The sequence below is a fragment of the Pomacea canaliculata genome, linkage group LG5 (assembly GCF_003073045.1).
Source record: "Pomacea canaliculata isolate SZHN2017 linkage group LG5, ASM307304v1, whole genome shotgun sequence".
In the NCBI taxonomy this organism is placed as follows: domain Eukaryota; kingdom Metazoa; phylum Mollusca; class Gastropoda; order Architaenioglossa; family Ampullariidae; genus Pomacea; species Pomacea canaliculata.
Genome location: NC_037594.1, coordinates 1,305,756 through 1,329,882, shown reverse-complemented (window position 1 = coordinate 1,329,882; position 24,127 = coordinate 1,305,756). Strand labels below are relative to the sequence as shown.

Below are 24,127 nucleotides of genomic sequence, written 5' to 3'. Positions count from 1 at the left end.
TCTCTGCTACTTCTCCAGCTTTTGTAGAACAGATCAAAAGTGGGTCTTATTGTTTTTAGGTTTTGTTGGTGTAAATTATTTAAATGTAATTTTAAAAGGTAGTGAAACTGGATGGTGAAGGATGTTTAAATACACATGCTTTATATGTTGCTTCTCCTGACATTATGACTTGTATATCATCTGTTTGGTCACTGATTTACTCATTATCAATTATTCACTATAACTCTTCCACCCCCCACCCCACACACACATACATACACGCACACACAAATATGCAAACACAAATTAGCATGTCATACACATACATTTACAGACATACATATCTCTCTCTCACATCCACACATACAAATGCACAAACACAAATTAGTACACACATTCACATGCACATATCTCTTCCTCTCCAGCATAAATACCAGGAAAAATTCTGTGCTTGCACCACAGTTTATATAATTAGAGCACACCTCATTTCACAACTGTACACAAGTCCAAAACATTATACATATGCCACGTCACAATGAGTAAAAGTGAAAGACGTCATCCGTTAACAGGGAACCTGTAGAATCTAGGTGACTACACAATAAATTTGAGTTAAATTATCTTCATTTTCAATACCTATTCTTCAGTTTTAATTTTTATAATTTCACGAAAACAATCCCAAAACATGATAATACAACATCTTATTATGAGTACAAGTAAAAGACATAATCAACTAACAAAAACCTTAGAATCCAGGTCTCAACCAGCTCAGTGACTATACAATAACTTTACACAAGAAGTTCATAAATCTTCACTAAATTATCATCATCTTCAATGCCAATCCTTCAGTTTTAATTTTCACAACCAAAAGTTTATCAGTTTTATCTCTGACTTTTTTAGGGGGAACCCATGCTAATTACACTGATTAAGACCACTATATTACGCTGAAAAAAAGGGTTATAGAGTCTACCTTGACAAATGTCCAATTTACTGGTACGTGATCAGATACTCTGGGTAGGCCTGACTGTCATGAAAGATGATGAACATTCCTGGGCCACTCAATGAATCGTAAGGGCGGTTTTGCCCTGGCTTATTAGGTGGTATTCTCATGCCTGAGTTTCCTTGTGTTGACTCGCCTACCAAGACCCGAACCTGGAACATTTTCCCACCGCTGGCAAATCCTCTGGAAGTGCTCGAGTTTGTTGCAAAGTAGACACCCTGTCCATAAGCTGTGCCTGGCAATAGGTGAATGATTAGTGAGATTCACAAGCACATCTGAGCAAAAATGTATTTCAAACATTTTGTACAAAGCCTACAGAGAGTTACACAAACCAATGCACACAATTTTCTGCTTCTTTTAGTTTACTCTCTAAGGCAAATTTTCGTTTTTATTCATACTGTACCATGTTGCCCACAATAGCTCCGGTTGAATCCATTAGTAATGATGCTGTCAATGTTTTTGGAGTCAGTGCCATGCCAGAGTCTCTGTTCGTTTTCAGTGCCAGGTGGGTTGTGTATCTCTAGCTCCTTCTTTTTCACCTTGTACTGCTGGAACAGAGTTGGGTTCTGTACACGCTGGATCTGAAAAACAATTGCAGCTTTCTTATACTTTTGGCAGCAACATATTACAGTCCACACTCAGCATCCTGCATCCATCTAGCAAAGGTGGTGACATAATGGGGATATGAACCACAACATAAGAGGCATGTTATATGTGTAGTGTATTGTCTGAGTCTGCAATAAACACAGCTTCTCTACAAATTTTGCCAGTTTAAATGGTCTCTTGAATCTCACCCATTTATTTTAAAGAATAATAATTCTCCTTCTCTTTAAAGCACAAAGAACTTCTGTTTAACCAACAGTATCAAATGACACACTTTATTAATCCCAGTGGCCAATTATAACAACAGAGAGAAAAAATGTTACAAGACTAGGAAAAGGTAAGTGGTGCATCATAGCAAAACACAACATGAAAGCTTACATCCGAAGACATCAGTAAAGCACACCTACATCATCATACATGCTCACACAATCAACAATTCATCTAAGGTTGAGCAGGTGAATTGCAGAGGGTACAAATGATTTAAAATGCCTATGACTTCTGCATATGGGCATAGCATAACATTCGCCTGAAATCAATAAAACAAATTCTCCTGTAGTTCATGTTCTGGTATGGACAAAAATGTTGGTAATTTTTCTGACAATTTGCTGATTACAAAACGAAACCAAATACAGATGCCTCTGCCTGACACCAATTACCTGATAACAGGTATGTACAATACTGTTCCTATCATGGACAGAGCCAGAATACAAAGGAAAAAGATGTAAAAAAAAAAAAATTCAATAAACGACTGATAAAAATAGTTCAAGACTGCTATGCTGATGGAGAAACTTTTCAGTTATTGAAAAGGGGGCACTCTTTGTCGACCACTCTGTCTACTAACAACACAACAAGTAGAACAGCACAGGCAATGATTAACTTCAGGGGGTAGTGAGGGCGAAGAGAGTGTCATGGTCTTTTGGGGTGAAATAGTATATGTAGGCAGTCTGCCACAACTGGCAACAATTTATTATGTCTAGACTGTACTTTAAGGATTCCATGTTTCCTCAGTTTTTCTTCCAGTAAATTTTTGTGTGGATCCAAGCATTACAAAGTCTAGAAAGTCATGTAACATTTTATTCTTGTGCTGAACTTTCTATTTCTTGAGCCCTTGCTTTTTTTGGCCTCAATCTTATATCCTGACCTATGCCTTAACAGAACAGCCAACATTAGTTTAGCTTACATAAAAATGAAATGGCATCTCTGGCATTTTCTGCTGGTAAATTTGTGGGCATTGTATATGTTCCTGCATACTGCATTCATACATTGTTGATGCAATGCAAGAATTAACCTGACAGTCTCAATACAGGACAACAATCACCTTGACAGCCTGGCCTCCAAAGTGCTGCAGCACTCGTTTATATTCATTGGAGGAGGGATTTAAGTCCACCAGCTTCACCTTGTCTCCCTTTGACATGTGCTGCCAGTGGTCTGGGAGTGGGATCTCTCGCGATTTTTCTGTTCACACAGATACTTGCATGGGATGATTCTATCATTCACATTATTTTGCATATTATTTTACATCAGTTTCATGTCTTTTTTCATATAGGCATTAACTCTTTATCATTCTGTTATTATCAATCAAAAAATGTAACATCGATTTAGTTGGTGATTAAAGGAAGCTCTGAACTGAAAAAGAGTTAAGATTTAAATGGTTTTCTTTAATGAAAACCGTTGATTCTGTTTGTAGTTATTTTTGATGTACCAAAAATTTCTCAGGCAGAATTATGAAAACCTGCTTAATAATGTTGCCTTATTTTAAAAAACTACAAAGAATGTATAAATATCCTCTTCACTCTTTAACATTCTCATCCAGAAAATAAACCTGAAAACAAAAGTTTTTAATCTTCACATTGCCCACTCTTAAAAATCTTTCTATCGTGAAATTTCAACAGTCTTTGACATGTCTAAGGGTTTATTATTTCTCCAGTGTACTGCTGTGCTTTAAATGTATGCTCTCGGTCTGCACATCTTAAATGCTACCTTGAACGACATCTCTTCGACGAACTGTAATGGGCCGAAGATTCTTGTTATCCAAGGAATGTTCTTTTTGGTCTTTGAAATCAATTTGGTATTTTCGTCCTTTCTTGTCTGTCAGATTTACAGTAGAAGCCTTCTTCTTGTAAGCTGCCTCTATCTCCATGATGTGCTCTGGATCAAAGCTTCTGAACTTGCCCTTGTCTACTTCATACTCCCAGCGAATGGCCATCATGCTTGTAGTGATGGGCTGGTGTTTGTTGGACTCAGATTTAATGTCTTTAACAGCTGCCAAAGCTTTCAGCACATTTGTCTCAAGTCCAGCAATTTTAATGACACCTTGCTCAGTGTCAAGGTCGATTGCCACCTCATATTTCTCTTGTAGGTCCATTACGGCTGACCTCTGTAACACACACATATCTATATAAAAACACCTTTGTAGTCATACATATAAAGGCATTAGATACTTCTTGTTACTAACAATTTACAGCTTTTAAAAACTGAACATCAAAAAGACTATCTACTATTTATGATATGCCTGAAACATAGCCACAGCAGAAATCAGATCAGTACCTAATATAACATACCTAGTCATGATATTTATATCTGAATGACAATACTTCCATATTGACACAGCTGACAAACTGGTTTGCAAACGTTCTAATTAACAAAAAAGCAAAAAATAAATATAAATGATGTGAATTCCAGATGGTAGAAAATGAATCTTATTTCCATGTAGCAATCCTCAAATGCTGGACCAAAACTATGACTTCCTGCTATTTTCTACTCAAACCATTAAGTCAGTTCCATGTTTTAAATGGGCACTAAAGACTATCCTGTTCCAGAAAGAGCTCTTGCAGTAACACTTCTCTGAATGTATACAAAGTAGACAAAGTCACTCTGGGTAAGTGTAATTTGTGTGTGTATCTGTGTGCACATGAGCTGTGAGTACTAAATTTTCCATAAACCTTCTCCCATCATTTTCTATTTTATATTCTTATGCTTTGCCTGGTATACAAGCATCCTAATTATTATTATTGGCCGCTTTTCATGATAACATGACATTGCCATGACCAGCTGCCCCTAAAGCATTTCAACTGTTGAAAGATTCTAAGATAGATATCACATATTCGATTTGGCATGTTAAATGTATTCCAGTTAACTATTTAATACAAGGCAGCCATGTCAGGAATGAAAATAAGGTCCACCTGCTTGGGTGAGAATCTGCAGATGATTCTGTCTTCCTCTTGTTTTGTTGCTTGGTTTTGCTTGATATGTTTGTCTATTTTCTCCAGAACTTTTTCAGCTGCTCCAATTTTGTTTGAATACACAAGCACCTGTACTGACTTCCATGCTGGAAGAGGTACTTGTGATGATGACCTTGGACTGCTGTCGCCTGTAACAAACAAGAGGCTTTTATGCATTAGATAAACTAAAATGAATCTTTATTCCATCTCTCTTAGTGTACTTATAACCAAGATAGTATTTCAAAATCTGTTAATTTCTCCGTTTTTGAAGAGCAGCATTTCAACTGAAAATTATTTGGGCCACAGTAAAGAAATAAGAAGTGTCCCATAGCCTATGGGAACTCCACCTGGAAACTACTCAGGTAACCTGCAGGTCCCAAGCCGGGATGAAGGCGGAGAGTTGAGCTTGGGGCTAGCAACCCCACCCTGTAAAAAAAATAAAACGCTACAGAAACCGCAAACACATTAACTGCACAACAAGAGCCTGGACGGGAAGATCCCTCTTCGGAAGGGCCTATGATGCATAAGTGGTTCACCATGTCTACAGCAGAGCATGAGGAAGGCAAAGCTTAACCCTTTGCTTCCACTGACTGAAGCCCTAGTTACTTTCAAAGTTCATTCTCTAGCAGTTTATTCCCCAATGACTAAAAGTTGTGGAACTGTCTTAATCCTTTTTTTCTGAGGTATGTTTGGCAACAATTTGAAAAGATAAAATTAAATAAACAGTTTAAAAAAACAAAGAAAAACTTTCAAAGCTGTATGCATTTGTACATTTGAAACTGAAACATTAGAATTTTAATCTCTCTCATTATTTTATAGGTTTTATGAAACTAAAAGGCTCTGGCAAAACAATAGCATATATATACCTCTTGGCATCCTCTCTTTGTCCTGAGCATGACCAGAAGCTGTGTCTCTCTTGAAGGCATTCACATAGTGCAACAGCATATCCTGCTGAAAGATGACTAGTCGTATCTCCCTCACTGACTTTGCTTGCTTTATAAATACTTCTATTGCCTGTTGCATGTTTTGAGCCAGATTCTGTGGTGCTCCACTCAAACCCCCTGGAGTTAGGAAAAGACTATATTTAGATAAAAAAAAACACTTCATTGGGTAAAACACACACATTTACACCCATGTAATTTGTCAAACTATAACAGCTGACCAAATTTACCCAGTGGATACACATATGACATGAGGTGCCAAGAAAGCTAACCTGTTCCAAGTGCCGGCAGTGCAAGAGATCGAAAATTCATTTTATCTGCCAGTTTGAGTACTTTCAACACCCCCTGATGCCAGTCCTGTTTAAAGCGGTCAGCACTAACGTGGATGATGTAACTGCAGTCAAGGCAATCTGAAGGTACTCGTGTGGCTGCAACCCCTTCCTGCTCCATCTCATGCCCTGCAAAAATTTAAGAAATCACTTAAAATTAAAATATCCATCCACTTTCATGCTTCCACACTGTTGTTTTCCATTGTGTATGCCTTCAGTCATGTACGTATTAGGTAATTTCTTTTTGCTGGGCTGCAGAATGTAACTGTACATGTTTTACCAGCACTGCATTTTAAGAACCTGCCCATTGTTTGGAAGAGACATGTTTGACTATTGTGTGCTGTTCCTATTGTTTACCTCCCTTTATTTGACTACATACTTAGCTAGGTTAGTGACTTCTTTTATAAAATTATAAGATAGTTTTGCATTATTTTCAGGGTAGAAATCTGCACAGGAAAAGGCATAGAAATAATTTCTATGAACCAGATTGAAAATCGCTAAATTTCATATATCCTCCATCCCCAGTAATGAGTTCCCTATCACAATCTTGAGGAGAAACATGCACATACAAATATATTAAACCCTTGGATCAATCAATAAACCATCCTGTCCACTTCCCCTTGACCTTTCTAGACTCTCTTACAAACAGGTACACTAAATTGTAGTTTGCAAAAATTTATAATCACACAGACTCACGTTTCTTTATGACTTCTTCAAATATTTCATTCCCACAAGCCTCCAGGAGCTTTCTGGACAAAGCACCTATTCATTTAAACCAGAAAGAAACACAGGAAAATGAACTATTAAAACATTTTCTGGTGGATGGAAGCCAATCGTTGGTTTTTTCACCAAAGCTGGTTAGGTTAGGCTGAACGCAGAAGCAAGAAACAGAGAAGCAGAAAAGCGTTTTTTTTCTTTTCTTATTTTAATCATATGCAAAAATTTCAGTTAATATACATGTAGAGATGCTGTATAATTAAATTTTTAAAATATTTATTGAAAATATTTATGAACAAATAAGTAATAATAAATAATAAAATATACCTGAGAAATATTGTAAAAATGTCTCATGATTTGAATATAAATGCAAACACTGAATTTCTTAAAGTTTTATACAAAATGCAACAAAAGAATTAAATGATATGAAGAGGAACGCAGAAGATAGCATCAAAAAAACAGACTGATAATATGTCTGCAAGATAGCATTGCTGTTACAATATGTGAAAACCATTACCTCTAGTTAGATCCATAGAGTTGTTGCTGCTGTTTATAATGGCATCACAGCGCTCTTTCAGAATATTGCCTTCTTTTACAATGATTGTCATTTCCCCAACTTTCATCTTTAAATTATCTGGTGTATCTGGATTTTCAAGGAAAATGAAGGGATGGATAGTTAAGCCATGAAAGATGTGGTAACACACAAGAAGAATGATAATGCATTTTTTCATGCTACTAGTTTCATAAACTGGTGAAAATTTGCTCTGATTTCTAACTTCCTAAACTACATCTTACATGAAAGTGATGGTAAAATATATTAAATATTCTTCTGTAAAGCTAATTGTAACTGGTTGTTTCAATAAGCATTGTCATCTGATGTGACCACAGTTTTCTGATTTTGTTACGATAATGCATTAATAATCTTGCTTCTCCCAAACCTCACCCATGTCTCTGTATCCAGCTACATGTCCATGGCGTTCACTATCACCATGGTGATGGCTACCCTCCAATTTCTGGAAAGCCTATGGAACATACATAAATCATTTTGAACATACATTTTCCATACTTTGGAGCTTTTTTCAAAGAAATGAACCATGTACAACATGAAAATCAGATGGTCTGGTTTAATATCACTGAGGGTCCTTCAAGTGAAGGACTATAGTTTTTGTGCTGAAGTTACACAGGAATGGCATAATTATGAAATCTTTCACGATAACCACGATAACAGATTTTTTTCCAAAGAAGACTTAAATTGCTAATTGTGACCTGAGTACTATTTTAAACTTTTATGTTAAATAATACAAAAGTTTAAAATAACACAAACTGAAAAAATTACAGTATTTATATCTGGACAAGAAAGTGAAAGTACTCTACAGATACTTAGAAATACCTAAGTTAATAAATAAAATTTCTTTCTTCAAGTACTTACAAGATGACATGACTATGTGGAGATCACCCTCTAGCTACCTCAAATCTAGCTGTCCAAACCTTTTCTGGTACCTCTTACTAAAAGAATAAAGTATCGGTGTTGTTGTAACCGCATTGTCACCAAGTGTCCCGAGGGAGATGGAGTGGATATCTAGCCTTACCTTACACCGATATAAAGAAAAGAGCATTAGACAGGCTGATGCTTATACTTTCCTGCTGTGGTTCGTCTCTTACTAGCTGCATGCAACCTTCAGTGGTCTAGAAGCGGGAAACTTCGCGAAGAAGAGAAGACAGGACAGGCATGACAGGCAGTCGGTACTGTGAAGATTTTAGCATGTGGCCTTCACCGTACTTCACAGGCCATACTGGTATTTCCAAGAGAACAAAGAAATAAGGTAGCTCCCACATGTCTTAAGCCAGGCAAAAAACTGGAGTCGAGTGCTCACTAGAGTGACAGGTGGGGATAAGAGGGGTGAATTCAGATCCTACAGTTCTGTGGTCATTTGACGGGAACAGGTTTGCACAGCTGGATTTAAGGTATCTAGACATATGATATATAGTATATGATCTCCACATGGTCATGTCATCTGGTATGGCATGAAAAAACGAAACAAATTGACAGGGCATCTATATGACTGAATGTTGGTTTTTGACATGCTCAACGAGCAGATAAAAGATAAATAGTGAAGATGACTTTATACAGTTACAGTTAAATATTTTACAGAAGTTAGTTAATGAAGAAAAATTTTTAAAGACTCACTTCCAGAGAGTCTCTGTCTTTGGAGAAGACCACAACTTGCACTTCCTGTAAATTGGTGTCGCGGTTGTTATACTGCCACTTGCCTATCACTTCGTGCATGATGCTTGCTACAGCATCACTGGGGTACCCCAGTTTACCTGTGCCAAGGGTGGGGAAGGCTATGCTTTTTGCTTTGAGTTTCTTGGCAGTTTCCAGGCACTCTTTGATGGCTGACTTAAGAACCTGACACAAGAATGGGACACTAGAAAGCTTTAAATAAAATATAAGCTGATCCCAAATGCAAAATGCTGCAAGGCATGTGATAACCTAGCATCTTAATAATTATAATAAATTAATAATAAAAAGAGAATTTTTTCAATTTTCTATACACCCCTAAATTTCTTTTAAGGAAAGAAGAAAACCTGACACCTAAGTAATTATAATAAGTTAATACTAAAAAGAATTTATTAAAAATGTTTATGTACATGATAAAAATCTTTTAAGGAAATAAGAAAAAAATCACAGCTCTGTACACAATGTCAAAAGTCTATAAAAAATGAAAATTCTGTAAATATTGTAAATTTTGGTCACTACTGCATAGTATTCGTCTTAAGGTTTCTTTAAATACACATTAATTTGTAGGAAAAATGTTAAACAACATTTAAACATCTTAAATTTATTATTTTAATCTCTTGCTTCTTATTTTATGTAATTTCAGCAATTAATAATAAGTTCAACAATTGATATTAATTTTGTTTTAGTCATATTTTCATGCCAGCACTAGTTAACTCATCTTTTAATAATGTTAGTCTATTAATTAAGCTTTGTATACAGTTGAAAATAACTATATCTCATAGATAAGTAATCACAGAAACTGCAAAAACTTCAAAGAATCATTAAGGCACATTACCTGCCCCTTGTCATCTCGCCACATTGGGAGACTTAGGTGGAACATATGTTTGCATCTGAGATCCCCCCCAGATGACTGAACCACCTTTCCCATCTGAGCTAGGCCACGTTTCTTGGAAATTTCCTGCAGCTCCTTCTGTATCTTGTGACCACCATGTTCCAGCACACTGCGGGACAGCACACCTTTCTGCAAGTCCAGACTTGGATGGACTGTGCTCACAATTATTTCTGCCTGAAATGTAAACAGAAATGGTAAGCGCACTTAACTCATGCTAGCTTGATCTGGACTACTAGCTCTGCAATATATATTTGCCCCTGTAATTTGTATGATAGAATGTTTATCTGTTTATCTTATTCTGTGTCGACTGTATTTGGACTTGCATCTGCTTCAAGTATCAGATCATATCAGTTAATATCCTATGTTAACCCCATAATATAACAATGACCCTGTGAGAGATGGTGTGAGCTGAGGGACTGCAGATGCCATTGAAATGATCAGCAAATGTAAAATCTTTAAATGTCCAAAAGCCACTTCATATAAAAAAATAGCTTTAATAAAATAAATAAAAGCTTTTTCCCTATAATAGTTTTTGTCTCCTTTTCTTTTTATCAGTAGCCTTAAATTCTATACATAATGTTTAAAGTTTTCTGATTTTTCTGATTCTGATAGTGGCTGGGTTTGTGAGGATTTTTATCTTTTTATGGGAATGAGACTTAAATATGTGGCATCCAATGATAAAAAAAGGAGAGTGCAAAGACACCACATCACCTTGATGATCCGGTAAATAATGGAGGTATACAAAAGAAAGAAAAAAAATTCCAACAAAGCATACAGTATCTGCATTACCTGTGACTTAGTTAACTCCCCTGAGATTATTCTGAATGGAAGTCTTGATTTCTTGTCTTTTGATGGGTCACTGCGTCTGTCTGTTTTGAAACAGAAGCATGTGATAACATGAGTTAAGCTCTGTTGTCACAGATTACAGCTGGTGACAAAAATCATGCCATAAATATGGCCTTATATGTCACTAAAAAGAATTTATCACATATTTATTATCTCAAAGGTTTCCTGATGTCTCATTAAAGTCACTCGATCAGTCATCATCACTCAGGAAATAAGCAATGCTCTGTAGTGGAAGCACTTTTCCCTCTAAATATACGCCAATGCTCTGTAAGTTATTAAAGATGCAATAAATATATTTAATCACTCAAACTTCATTAGTACAAGCAACCTACTAATTGTGTTAATCTATGTGCATGACATGAATGACAACAAATTTAATTATGGAAATAATTATTAGTAATTTATAAAGTACATTTGCTTAAGTAGTCAAATGAATCAACAGTTTGACATGTAATGAAGCACACAATTAAAAAACGTATGTAGCAGCACACAAGTTACACAATGGCAACATAGGACAGAGCTTTGATAAAGGAAGAAAAGTGAGCAGTGAGGCGAACAGAAGAGTTTCCTAGTTACACAAAGTATTGAAAAACTTAAAAAAAATTTAAAGCTCAAAGAAAAACATTGGAACCGGAGAGAAAAGTGTGTTAGCCTAGTGGCAACTAACCTTCCCATGCTCTCTCTGAAGACTTCCTTGGGGACTCTTCCTTGTATTTGGAAGTCTGGGGTGTCATGTGACTTGACTCTCGAATCTCACCTGTCACTGTCATGCTCTTTTCAAGATAACGTTTTGCGGCACTCAACAGTCCACTCAGTGATTTTTTATTCAGGTCAATCAAAATGATTTTCTGAAGGCACATGTCCTCATGTTCAGCTGAGTATTTTACAATGGAACGGACAATGATGTCTGTAGCCCTGTCCACAGGAAAGCCAAAGATGCCACAGCTGACTGAAGGAATGGCAACAGATGACAACTGCTTTTCTGTTGCCATTTTCAGGATGTTCATAATTGTCTTGTGCAGGCATGCAGTTTCATCTTTAAAAAAAAAAAAAAATCACAATACGAATGAGGTTTATGTGTGAAAGTGCTTATGTCTGTTAGAACATTTATGTGTGCAAAAAGAAAGTGCATGTGGGCACTTTTTCTTGTATCTGCACATCCATGCATATCTTGATGTAGAATTATGAATATTATGAAAGTGAATGAATAAGATATGACTGCATATGTGCTGTAATCCTTAGGGAAAGAGGACACAGTGACCGAGAACACAGTGTGTGCTCTTACCTTTCTGCCCATCTTTCCACATCGGTCCCACTGCATGCAAGACATAGGAACAAGGCAACTGTCCAGCTCCAGTGACAACAACTTCTCCATCTGACAAGGGGCCATACTTTGAAACCAGTTTTCGGCTTTCCTCTTCAATTGTTTTACCTCCTGGCACATCACACACACGAGTGAAATGGAGACATAGTTTTTAAACAGAGATGGCTAAAAGAAACTACAGGTAACCCTTATCTTAACAAAGACTTACACAAAATAACTGATGCCTTCAAAGATGAATAGATGACTACTGATGATTGCTTAACGGCACCATCAAAAGTACAGAGAAAGCAAATGGAGAGGATACAATGGAAGGAAAAAATGTTCACTTGCCTGCCTTAGCTATTGCCAGAGCCACACCTCCAGCATGATGAAGATCACCATTGGCTGCATTAACTATTGCATCAACTTGACACTTTGTTATGTCCCCTTGTATGATAAGGAGTTCTGCACCCTGTTCCAATCTGCATCTGGCTAGAACGTTATCAGAAGATTCACTTGTCTCATGGACACGACCTGTAGACATGGTTACTAGGCAACCATTTGCATGTCCTGTCTGTTGTAGGAACTCTTGACCTCGAGTGCTGGTGAGATAAGCAGCAACTCCTGGACCAGAGAAGGTCTTCTGCTGACTCTGAATGGTTTTTAAGAAGTCCTTCATCTCCTTATCAATGACAGATATACTATCATGAAAACCCTTGAAAGTAATAGTGCCATCCTTGCTGATCCTAAAAGACACACCTCTTTCTTTGGCTTGTTCCTGCAGCTGTTTCATCTCTTCAGTACAAAACTCATGCAGGAACTTGCAACGATTCTGGTCTATCTTCTCAACCTTCTCCTGCATCTTGTTGGTACTAAAAAATGTCTTGACAGCAGAAAGTGTCCTTGCTATATTCTCATGAACATCTACTATTGCTACAACATTCTTCTGAACATCTAGCATCACAACAGGAGGAGGTAACATTTCACTGTCTCTCTGCTGCAGTTTGTCTACCAGCTCCTGCCATGCTGAAGACTTTGTTGATGCCAGCTTATCCTCATCAAGATTAATGATTTCTTCTTTGAACAAAGATGTAAGAATGTGCTCTACCTGCTCATGATGAAGTGCATGGGCACTGACAGAAAAAGAATTAAACTCCCGATGCAGGCAACAAGCCACTCCCTTATTGTCAAGTGCAGCCTGAAAATAACCATGAGCCTGAACATTGGTGAACATTTTAGCCATTGCTGCTGAGAGAGGAATTTTTCTCTCAGATATTTTTGTCATAAACTCCATTACATCTGCCATCATCTTCTTTGCTTCAAATGCTGATGTGCTTACTCTTACCTTCACCAGGCTCTTCTCTTCATCCACCAGAAGTGTAACATTTTTACATTTCTCCTTAAAGATGCTTAAAACCTGTGGCTTAGACATCACCTTAATCTGGCATGCTTTCACATTCGGTATAATCTCTTCATAGAACATAGACCGATGTTCTTTCGAGATTTCCTTGTTTTCTTTCTCCAGTCTGTTCTGTATATGAGGTCTACATCTTTCAGTAACAGATGTATGTGTCAGATCAGCATCTGAATGTTGCTCTTTTATTTGTCTTTTCGGCATCTCCTTACAATCTACTCCACCTTCTGCTAATCGCTTTAGCCTTTGTGTTTCTCTTTTATCAGGCAATGGGTTCATCCCCTTGCCAAGATTCACCTCAATAAGATGTTTATGTTTGTCTAATTTTTTGGTCACCTGTTCATACCAGTCTTTAGGGATGTCAGATGTTAGGGCAATAACATCAATGCATTCTGGTAGCTTCCACTGAAATCTACCATGAATTTGACTTAGGTCAGTTGCAAGATTTCGAAGTGCTTCTTTATTCTCTCGAAATCGATCAACAACATCTGACCCCAGATTTTTAATGACATGTGGACATTCAGTTTGTTGACTCTGTGGACAGTGGAGATTACGGTTATTTTCCACTCTTACCACTTTGTCAAATTTACAAGGGGTAGGTCTGTATGCTGAAGAGTGCTCATGTACGGCACTAGGACCAGGTGAGTTGAAGGCCGTGTGTCCTTCAAAGCGAGCTGCTTGTTGACAACATGGCTGAGAGATGTGAGATCCACAATGCCATTCCGCTCTTCTGTCTGGTCTGTTTGAAGCATGACGATCATTCTTCCACTCACTAATTCCTTGACTATGTCTTTCCATGGGAGAAAACTCATGACGAAAACTGCTACCTCTGCCTTCTGCTACATGGTCCTGCTGAGTGACCTCACAAGGACCAGAGTCATGATCATCCTGCTGAATTTCTTCAGAAGCTGAATGATGTTGTTCTCCTTGAGTCTGGTCCTCATGGTCATGCTCTTTGTGAATAGCTGGAACTCCTTCTCCAGTCAACAGACTCGAACAATAATCACCTTCTTCTTCCGTAACTTCAGCTGTAAGCGGGAAACAGTCCAGGTGCAATGAAACCTTCAGCGGAAACTCATCTAAGATATGCGATTCTTTGTCCACCACTGCCTGAGCATCTGAAACATTTACAGCATGGTACAGTGTAGCTGCAAACACTTTTACTAACCTCCTGTAAATTGTTCTGTCTTTAACTTTGTTTAGTAACATGTTGAATAAACAAAGATACTTGGAACAGAACAGGGTGATGATTGGACACTATAGAACAGTAAAACAAAAATATAACACAGAAAGTATCGAGGAAGAAAGTAATCAAATGAAAGATAAAATCCGATGCATCTGAGACAAGATTGGGTATTTCAATGCATGTTAAACAAAAAAAATCTGAAAACAATTATATGAACTTCCAATGGTATCTATTTGTGGTAGAGGCTGGCTTAGATGCCAGCTGAAAGCTGATTAGCTGGCAGCACTGGTCAGCACCACTGACTGGCATGCAAGTTTATGTAGTCCAGAGGGAGCCTTGGGGAGGAGGGAGCCCCCACCCAACTCCTGCTAGGCAGACCCCAACTGCACTCCCAGCGCTGTTCTTCCAACACATGCCACACATGGCACACTAACCCTCTGGGTTAGCAAAAAAGGGGAGACATGTAGCAAGACAGAAGTCAGAGAAAAGCCCTGCGATAGGAGATCCTGGTGGTACCGTATATAACCTACACTTATGGCACTTGTGTGTGTGAGAGAGAGATTATATATATCGGGATATAAATGTGTGTGTGCATTTATGACCTACATGCTGGTAGGAAAGAGAGAATGGCAAAAACATCTTATGATAAAAATTCATCCTTTGTTTACATATGTTTATAAGCTTGATTTATTTGATTACTTATGTAGGCATACATGAAAACGCCTGAAGAAGGGAAGAATGAGTGATACAGAAAATTAGGATTTTTAAAAAACATATCAGCTGTCATAAACCCTGCGTGTGCGTATGTAAGCAAGAGATACTGTAGATAGGAATGTGTGTGAATATGTATGTATACATTTTGAATATCTCAATGCCCATCAGAGGGTGACACATTAATAAAGAAACTTGAATCTTGGAACTGCTAGTAGAAGAACAGGCTGGTTTCAGACCACGTTAAAGCACAATCTTCAACTGTTGCATTCTCATAGAAAAGCATCTTCAGCATCAGCTGGACCTCTACCACTTCACTGACTTTAAAGAGACTTTCAACAGAGTCTGGCACAAGGGCTATGGCATGTTATGCAAAGATTCAACATCGAAGAAGGCCTTGTTCAAGTGTAGCACTCTAGTAGGGTACTGACTTATGTCTTTGCTTGTAGAGGGTAGGGGTCGAACAGCTCCCAGGACTGTCCCTTTCTCATACCAGCTGTGTGAGTAATAGCCAGCCTTGGGCTGTTCACCCATAGCTACTGGCTACTGGACCTATTGTTATACCAGAAGATATGCAGTTGCCTGAGCCACTTGGGGAGACAATGACCAGACAGGGCGGTGTCAGTGTGTCCACTGGCGCCATGGAGGGGCTGGGAAAAGTCAGGACAAGACCGTGGGAAAAGTGGGTGGATGGTTCTAAGACATTCGACAGGGAGAGAATAAGAAGCGTAGCTTGAGAGTTGAGATTTTTTTGATTTTGGAAGTGAGAGTGGAGAAATGGCAGGCCAGCCAACGAGTGAGACTCTGAATAAATTCTACGGTTATGCGGCATTTTCCATCTTTGTTGTGTTCTTCTACAACTAGCCCACCCCTACCTAGCCATCAGGGACTGACATTTTGGTTACACAAGTCACTGAAGTGCTATATAATAGCTCAACAAGTGCAGTACTGCTGAACAACCAAATAGGAGTTTACTTCCACACACAGTAGATGTATGTGAAGGATGTCCCTTATCACTGGTGCTGTTTAATATCTTCTTGGAAAACATTATGCTCAAAACCCTCCACGACTATCACAGTTCCATTTCCATTGGCCGATCTGTAACCTACGCTTTGCAGATGACATATAGATTTGTTAGCAAGCACTAACCAAAACAACAACAAAAGAACAACAAAAAACAACAACAACAAAAACAACAACAAAAAAACTGCAAGACCTTACCAACATACTGACAGACAGAATGCACATCGGATGGAGACCAGCATTGAAAACAGCAAAGTTATGATCAATGGCAGTGGCAAAGCAGAGATCTCTGAATGGGGTACAGCTTGAAGAGGTAATTAGGCAGCCACCACATAGATTGGCCTCTAGCATTTGTAATAACTGTTTGTTACTTTTTTTTTACTTTATAATACCTAGAATACCATCATGTTATTTTTACATATAAGATCTTCATACCTCTGTGATTCTCAAAGTGAACAAGAGCACTTGTACTGTTGAGTCTTTTGATGTGAGTCACAGGCCCACCACTGTTTCTATTTTTGTTGCTAAAGAAATACAGAATAGCGCTCTCTTTAGTCTTGGGGTTGAGGTTGTCTACAAGTACTGTGTGAGACAGTGGAATTCTTTGTACACTCAGTACAGAATGACCATACAAGGGGTTCTTCTGGCATACTTGCTGCAGATGTTTCACATGATTGAGATCTGAAACACAGATTGCAAAGTAAAACTGATCAATAGAAAAATGTGAAAAACAGTTTTATTTATACCAATCCTGCTGACATATCTGTATCAGAAATTTGAAATGCTCTCTGACATGCATCTAGGTTCACCTGCATGCACACATACACACAATTTTCACCACTCACCAGCTTCTTCATCTGCTAAGGAAACAATAGCTTTTCCCTCTGCATTATTCATCTGCACAATATCCAGAGCCATATCAGCCACACTCTCCAGAAAATTCTGCAGACAATCTGCCGATGTTCCTTGTGGTATCCCAGTGACCAATACGGTGTCCTTAAAACAAGGAGGTGGAACATACTGCTTTACTTGCAGGTCTCTGTTTACTATGGTGTGGCTTCTTTCTAAAACTCTATGAGCAGCTGAAATGAAATTACAAAATAATCAAAAGATTTTAAAATTTATTTTTGAACACTATAAACACCTTTCATATAGTTTTCACAGTGAACAATTTTTTATGAATAATTACTGATTATGAGAACAAAGATGAAACTGAAATAATATAAGTAATTACTAAGACAAAGAAGATATCATAAATTCTATACTGATGCTGGACTTGATCAATAGTATGAAATACCAAGCATGACCAAGAATATTACTATAAACATTTTAAGGACTAATGAACATGACTAGAATTAACTGGACACAGTACTTAAACCGACAAACATCACTATCACCACAATTTGCCATAAATAAATACTGACCCTGCCTATCGACAAAGGTGATCAGGAATTGGTTTGCCATATCATCCCACACACAGCCTTGCTCTGCTATGTCTCCGCCACCACTTCGTTTTGTGTTTTCAAAGTACAGCTGACAAACCTCTTCATCGCCAGCTGTGAGACCAGTTACACACACTGTTTTGTCCTCTTCTCCATCTCCTATTTCTTCTTTATTTTCTTTCTCCTCACCTTGACTGTTGTGATCCTCTCTCACTTCCCTTTGTCGCACATACCTATCTTTATCATCTGTATATTGATTATCTCTGGCTTTTGTTAGGCATTCTTTCTCCATCTCACCATCTGAGTTTTCATCATCATCTAGTTCTTTCTGCTCATTTTCTTCATCCCTCTCATCATCTGAGTTTTGTTTATCTCCTGATTCTTTCTCATTTTCTTCATCCCTCTCATCATCTGAGTTTTGTTTATCTCCTGATTCTTTCTGCTCTTCTTCTTCATCTCTCTCATCATTATCTGTGTCCTGATGATTTCTAAGTTTTCTCATGTTCTTCTCATTGTCAAATCCTTTTTCTTTATAAATGTTGTTCTTATTTATGTCTCCTATCTCTTTGCCATTTGAGCACAGTTTCTTCTCTTTCTCCACTTTATCAAAACAATTATCCATATTCATGCTTTCTACATCCTCATCATCATTATCTCCCCTACAGTTCCTCTTCTCTTGCTGTGCCTTCACCGACTCTCCTACATTCCATTTGTTTTCTTTCTTCCTCACATTCAATACCTGTCCTTTCTGACTATAGTTCTCTCTATTGTCCTCATGGGCTTTTCCAATATTTTGTTCTTGTCTCTTCTCAGACTGTTCTTCAGCTTGTCTATAACATGGTGATCTTGTCTTGTTGACAACAGTTGATGAAAGAAGGGTTTGGGTGCTGCCAGTTGATAACTTCAAAGACTGAGTTTTTATAGGTAAAGGCTGTGAGGGAGGAATGACTGATGATACTGACTGTCCACAGTTAAGGACTTTAACAGGGATGAGCTGCTCTGCCCTCGTGGTAATAGCTTTTTGTGAGTTCTGCTCACCAGCAAATGATGACTGGCTGTGTTCTTGCAAGTCATCTGTAGCTGTGTGCCTGGAAACTACAGCATTCTCACTACCTGTGTCTTTTTCTTCATACTGTTCTTCTGGTGACCAATTTTGATCTCTCAACAGCAGTCCATTTTTTGTTCTTTTATTCACCATGTTTTCAGAGGCACAAGACATTCCCTTAAGATGGAGTTTTAGTTTGAGCGTTGGTTTACACCTGGCCCTACCCTTGTGTCTTTGCACTAGAGAGTCTTCAGTGAGACCAGTGCTGTTTTGCAAGTGGTAATCAAAGTCTTCATCATTTGTTTTAGAACCGCTGCTGTTTTCAATGTCAGCCATTCTTCCTTCACAAGAATGCTTTAAACTGGCCACGTTGCTGCTTTCAGTCACTGAAAAGGAGCTCACTGGCACTGTGGATTTGGGGGGGCAAACATCAGTATGCATCTCGTCATCATCATAGCCAAAAAAGTAATTCAGCTGATCCTCGGAAGCTGTATCAGCTGTTGATTCTTGCAATGGCTCTGTGTTGTTATCCTCTTCAGAACTGTAATCATCGTGTTCACTTTGCATGCTACCATTGTCATCAGAACTCCAGTCATAATCCTCAGACTTTCTTTCATGAATTTTAAACTGCTCCCAGTCCAACTGTGTAGCTGTCGTCTGACTTGCACGGTCACAGCTCTGTGTGCTGCCATTGCTTCCCTCAACTTCATCCTCTATTCTTGGTTGCCTTTCATCCATCTTCAGCAAACTGTCATCTTTTGGTTTGCTTATGGTGCCAACATTCTCCTCCTCTTTAAGGTTCAACATAAACTGTTGATCACTTGTTTGTTTACAAATACTTATCTGTGTGCAACAGTCCCCACTCTGACTGCTGCTGTTGATTCTTCTCATTCTGTCTTCATCCTCGTGTCTTTCCTTTCTATCATCACTCACTAACTCCATGTCACTGACATCAATCTTCTGAGTTCTGTCATCATTCTGTTTTCTGCACTCCCTTGCACTTGCATGTTCTCTATCAGCACTCAGTTCTGCTACTTCCTGACTTTTAATCTTACTCTTATAACACAGACTACTCTGTGGATTGGCCAAAATGTCTTCTATTTGGGCTGATGGCAACAGCTCCTCCCCTGCTTCGACTGATGATTTCTCCGCTTCTTGGACTAATGAAAAAGATGATTCTTCCTCTTCCTCATTGATATTTGGGTAGATTTCATTCTGCATGCCTTGCTGTGGAGGGATTTTCATTGCAGATTCTGTCCAAATGGGTTCTGCTACTGACACCAGAAATTCCTGTGGACAACTTTCATCCTCTTGCACTTCTGTGTTGATAACATTGGAGAAAGGATGAACAGGAACAGGGGAACTGAAATAATGATGTTCTGAAGTGCTGGATTTGTGTGTGCTGATTACATCTGGAACAATCATACCTTGAATATGGGGAACCTGCTCCTGTGGGAGTTCAGGAAGACGTGTGATTGGAGTCATTCCAAGTCTAGGATTCTCCGAGTTGAGAATACAGTCCTCAGGATGTGAAAGGCTTAAACTTCCTGTTTCCTGATAGCTTGGGACATCTGTGTCAAGAAGACTAGGACTCTGCATCATGCTACTGCTAGACCTCTGTAGCCAGCAATCAGGCTGAGGGTTCTCTAATTTTCCAATCACCTTGTCGATGTAATCTTCATCTATCATGTCAAACTCTGAACTACCAGTTGTCAATGATTCTGATTCAATTCCTGAATTCATAAGCTTTTCTTCAAGGCACATATCTTTCTCTTGCAGTCCTAATCCCTCTCCTCTGCTGTCATGATGGGGGTGAAGGTTAGCTTGAGATGCCCCGAAAATATTCCTGTTCAGATTCATCCAAGGTTGCTGCTCAGAGAAGTCAATCAAGAGGTCGGTAGGGCAAGGGTCATGAGGAATGACAACATCCTGCCAATGATCTTTCCTCTGTTCAGCACCTGCCTGCATCTGAAGCTGCTTATCAGAAAATGTCAAAGAATTCAATGATGTGTGTTCCTCCAGCAGGAATACTTTTGAAGTCTGCTGATCTAGGTTGTTAAGAACAAAGTCCGAACTGATGCAATGTTTCATCTCCAGTTTTTCAGGAGGCAAATTCCTTGCTTCTGACAGCTGGGATGTGTGCTTATGTCTACAGCCATGATCTCTGCAGCACCATGCATCTTGCTCTCCATCCACTGTGTAATCTCCCCTGCCAGCTGCATGCTTTCCTATGTCAGCTGCATTCTCTCCCCTGCCAGCTGCGCACTCTCCATCACTAGCTACTTGGCTTCTTTGACTCTGTTCAGGGACACCAGCTGAACTGGTGGGGTTTTCACTTCTTGATGGCATTGCTTTATAATCATCATTAAGCATGCCTTCTCCTGCTTCTAACTGCTGAGCCTGTTTGGTTTTAAACTTTTCAGACTCACAGTCACAGAACTGCGTAGTCTCCACACTGCCAGCTTCTTTTGCAGAAAGAGTCATTCCAACAGACTTACACAGTTGTGCCATAGTTGGAAATTAGATAATCCAGTCTAAAATTCAGTCATCTCTGCCCATTTCACCTTCACGTTCTCTGCAAATTTTCTTCTTCTATTCCCTGCACAGGAGTTAAAAAGTAAGCACTTTACAAAAGTGATGGACAGACCTATCCACATAAGCAAAATCTCTTACACCAAGCACTCACATTCAACAAACATGCTCATTCCAACAACAGACACAGGTACTAATACTCAAGGTAAATACAACATGTTATGCATGCTCATGGTCACTACAGTGAAGTCTCTGTTCTGATAAAATGCGACTTACATTTGGTCGCAAAGGTGGCAAGAGAATCAAAATGTACTAAGACATCAAATATTATTTGAGGAAAGGAACCCAAATGGAAAGAAATATGTATTTACTTCATCTATTTAGAGGGGCAAATAATATAAAATAAGAGAAAAGTGTACACTTCTAAGCCATTTTCAAAATGTATTTGATATGTGTGCCTTATGCATACATTTACTACACCTGAGTGTTTACCTGGTAAATCAGCCTGTGACTTTCACTGTACTTTAAGAAAGTGAGTTGTTTTCACTCTTGTCTGTAAGAACGAGTTTCTTCATTTGCTTAAGGTTTTGATAGAATTGTGCTGCTCTGCCTCACGTAAAAACAAGAAAAAACAAAAAACAAAAGAAAATGTAATTTCAGCAGTAAATTATATATTTTACGTTACTAATCGTGACAATTGACAACTGAAGGGAGACAAAACTGGATAAACGCACAACAGCACATCAGAGTTTAAAGTGTATCTTGAGATATGACTGTACATTTAATTGTTATCTCCTGTAGCATACAGCTGACTTAATACAGCCTACGTAATCTAATAGGTCAATTAATTAGACCATTGGACTTGGCCACTGCATGAGTCGATAAAGGAACTGAAGCCGTAGTCGGACTTTATTTGTTTACATTTACGACATAAGAGAGCATATTTTCATGCACCTCTGGTAACTGCATGTTGTAATTTCTTAAAGACTGTAACCCGAGGTTGACATGCTTGTCCATCGTCTCTCAGTCCTTCAGTGTATGTGTACTGGTAAAGATTAACCTGACTAGCAACAATTCTGGCATATGTAATCATGGAATTCTGTCAAAATGTAATTTGGCTGTAGTCAAATCTACTCGTTCGTGCTCGAATCGTTAAATGGTCACATCAATCTCTTCACTTTTCATTCCGTAGATACTTTCAGTTGTACACAGCAAGTTTCCCATTGCAAACAATTCACATAAATGTACAAACTGAAAGTGCTGGGGGAAGGAAACTGTTATCACTACAGCCTGCTTGATTATAAAATGCTATCAGTGTTTAAGCTGTACTTCTGCCTACCTTAGACGCCGAGAAGCCTACGACACCATCGCCGCTCTGAAGTGTACTGCACGTATACGTAGGATTACAGCCCAGATTGGTGTTGTCTCCGTCGTCTAAAATACACAAATGATAGTGTTTCTTCTTCTTTTTCTTATGATGAATCACAGTGTTCAATCTACGTATCGTGACGTTTCAACCAAAATAGAAATGACATAATTTTAGCAGGGAAAATCCTGTACTTTCGATTTCCATTTGTGGCTGCAGGTTGCAGTTAATGGTTAATGTTGATTCCCTAATGTTTCTGCTGGATTTTTTAAATCTAAGTGACACCAGAAAGTAGTTTATAATGAGTATTATCTAATGACAAGATGAGTAAAAACTGAATACAGAGAGATAGGCAATTGTGATCATTGTACAACAGTTCACACAGCCAAGTCTATTTCGTCAGTTCAACAGCAAAGAGGTTAACACACACACCTACACAGTATTAATACAAAACAATATTGTTTATACAAGGGCCGGTCATTTCGCCCCCACAGCCTAAGTTGTCCCAAGACTGAAAAGTTAAATCGTCTCCGGCTCGGTCAGCGACATCTCTGCATAAAATAATAATAGGCAGAAAAAGTCGAAGTACAAGTTCACAATAAACTAATGAAAAAATCTTCTTAAATTTTAAAGTTTAACGAGAAAAATGACGTTTATTCGCCATTGTAGGATATGTTCTCTCTATATGCTTATTGTCAGGTGGCTGAAGGTGGTTAACTTACTCGCATGGCTATATATATATAGCTGAGCTTGCTTATCTATCTATAATCTATATTGTTTGGACAACGTACGGCTCTTTTTGTTAATATTTGACGTTAATAGCTGTTTTTGTCATCGGTAATCGATTCGTCTTCTGGGCCAGGGACGATGTGAATTTTCGGTTTTGGGAGGATTACATGACTTAATTAACTGTGGGGCGAATTTTAATGGTCGTGGGGCGAAATGATCGGCGACCGAATAAACTGAACTTGTATTATGTTCAAACGTTGCATCTTTGTTTAAATCAACGGGGTCAAAAAGCTACAACCAATATTCCCGATGAATGACAGACCTATCCAGCAATGAACATAAGTGGCGAAACCAGCGCAATTCACGAAGTCATATCAGTAATGTGTTTCCCTGTACAGGTCCGTCACGCCCTGAGATAATTTAGCAGGAACTAACTACACTTTCGTTTTCCAAACTTGGGTCAGACGATGATATAGTGGATAATATGGCTTTATTAAAGTGTTTCTTCTGGATTTTGTTAAAATTTAGACAATCACAAGCATTTTAAAGCGGGTCTTGTTTAATTATTGGTAAGACAAATAAAAACATGAAAGTGAGTCGATCATTCGT

The 24,127-nt window shown here is 38.4% G+C and overlaps 1 protein-coding gene across 2 annotated transcripts; it reads right to left on the bottom strand.

The window, feature by feature from the left end:
• Positions 1-422: 422 nt before the first annotated feature.
• Positions 423-22,971, bottom strand: LOC112564201. Of its 2 annotated transcripts, XM_025238850.1 has the most exons (21): positions 22,763-22,970; positions 21,916-22,029; positions 17,829-21,490; positions 17,250-17,486; positions 16,840-17,085; positions 12,422-14,602; positions 12,053-12,202; positions 11,435-11,803; positions 10,711-10,790; positions 9,865-10,095; positions 8,976-9,197; positions 7,731-7,809; positions 7,305-7,430; positions 6,767-6,832; positions 6,014-6,199; positions 5,667-5,861; positions 4,762-4,949; positions 3,560-3,956; positions 2,898-3,034; positions 1,380-1,557; positions 423-1,211 (listed from the first exon to the last, which is right to left on the bottom strand). In XM_025238850.1, exons 3-21 carry the CDS (start codon positions 21,400-21,402, stop codon positions 964-966), a joined length of 9,090 nt encoding a protein of 3,029 aa, XP_025094635.1. In that variant the 5' UTR covers positions 21,403-21,490; positions 21,916-22,029; positions 22,763-22,970; the 3' UTR covers positions 423-963. The 2 variants fall into 2 exon arrangements, with proteins under 2 accessions (XP_025094635.1, XP_025094636.1); XM_025238851.1 differs by lacking the exon at positions 21,916-22,029 and having other exon boundaries at positions 22,763-22,971.
• Between the last annotated feature and the right edge of the window lie 1,156 nt (positions 22,972-24,127).

Coding starts and splice junctions, on each gene's coding strand:
- LOC112564201 (XM_025238851.1), bottom strand. CDS start 21,402: ATGGCACAACTGTGTAAGTCTGTTGGAATGACTCTTTCTGCAAAAGAA. Junction 17,086..17,249: donor CTTAGCAGATGAAGAAGCTG/GTGAGTGGTGAA, acceptor TCTGTGTTTCAG/ATCTCAATCATGTGAAACAT. Junction 4,950..5,666: donor CAAAGAGAGGATGCCAAGAG/GTATATATATGC, acceptor TGTTTGTTACAG/GCGACAGCAGTCCAAGGTCA.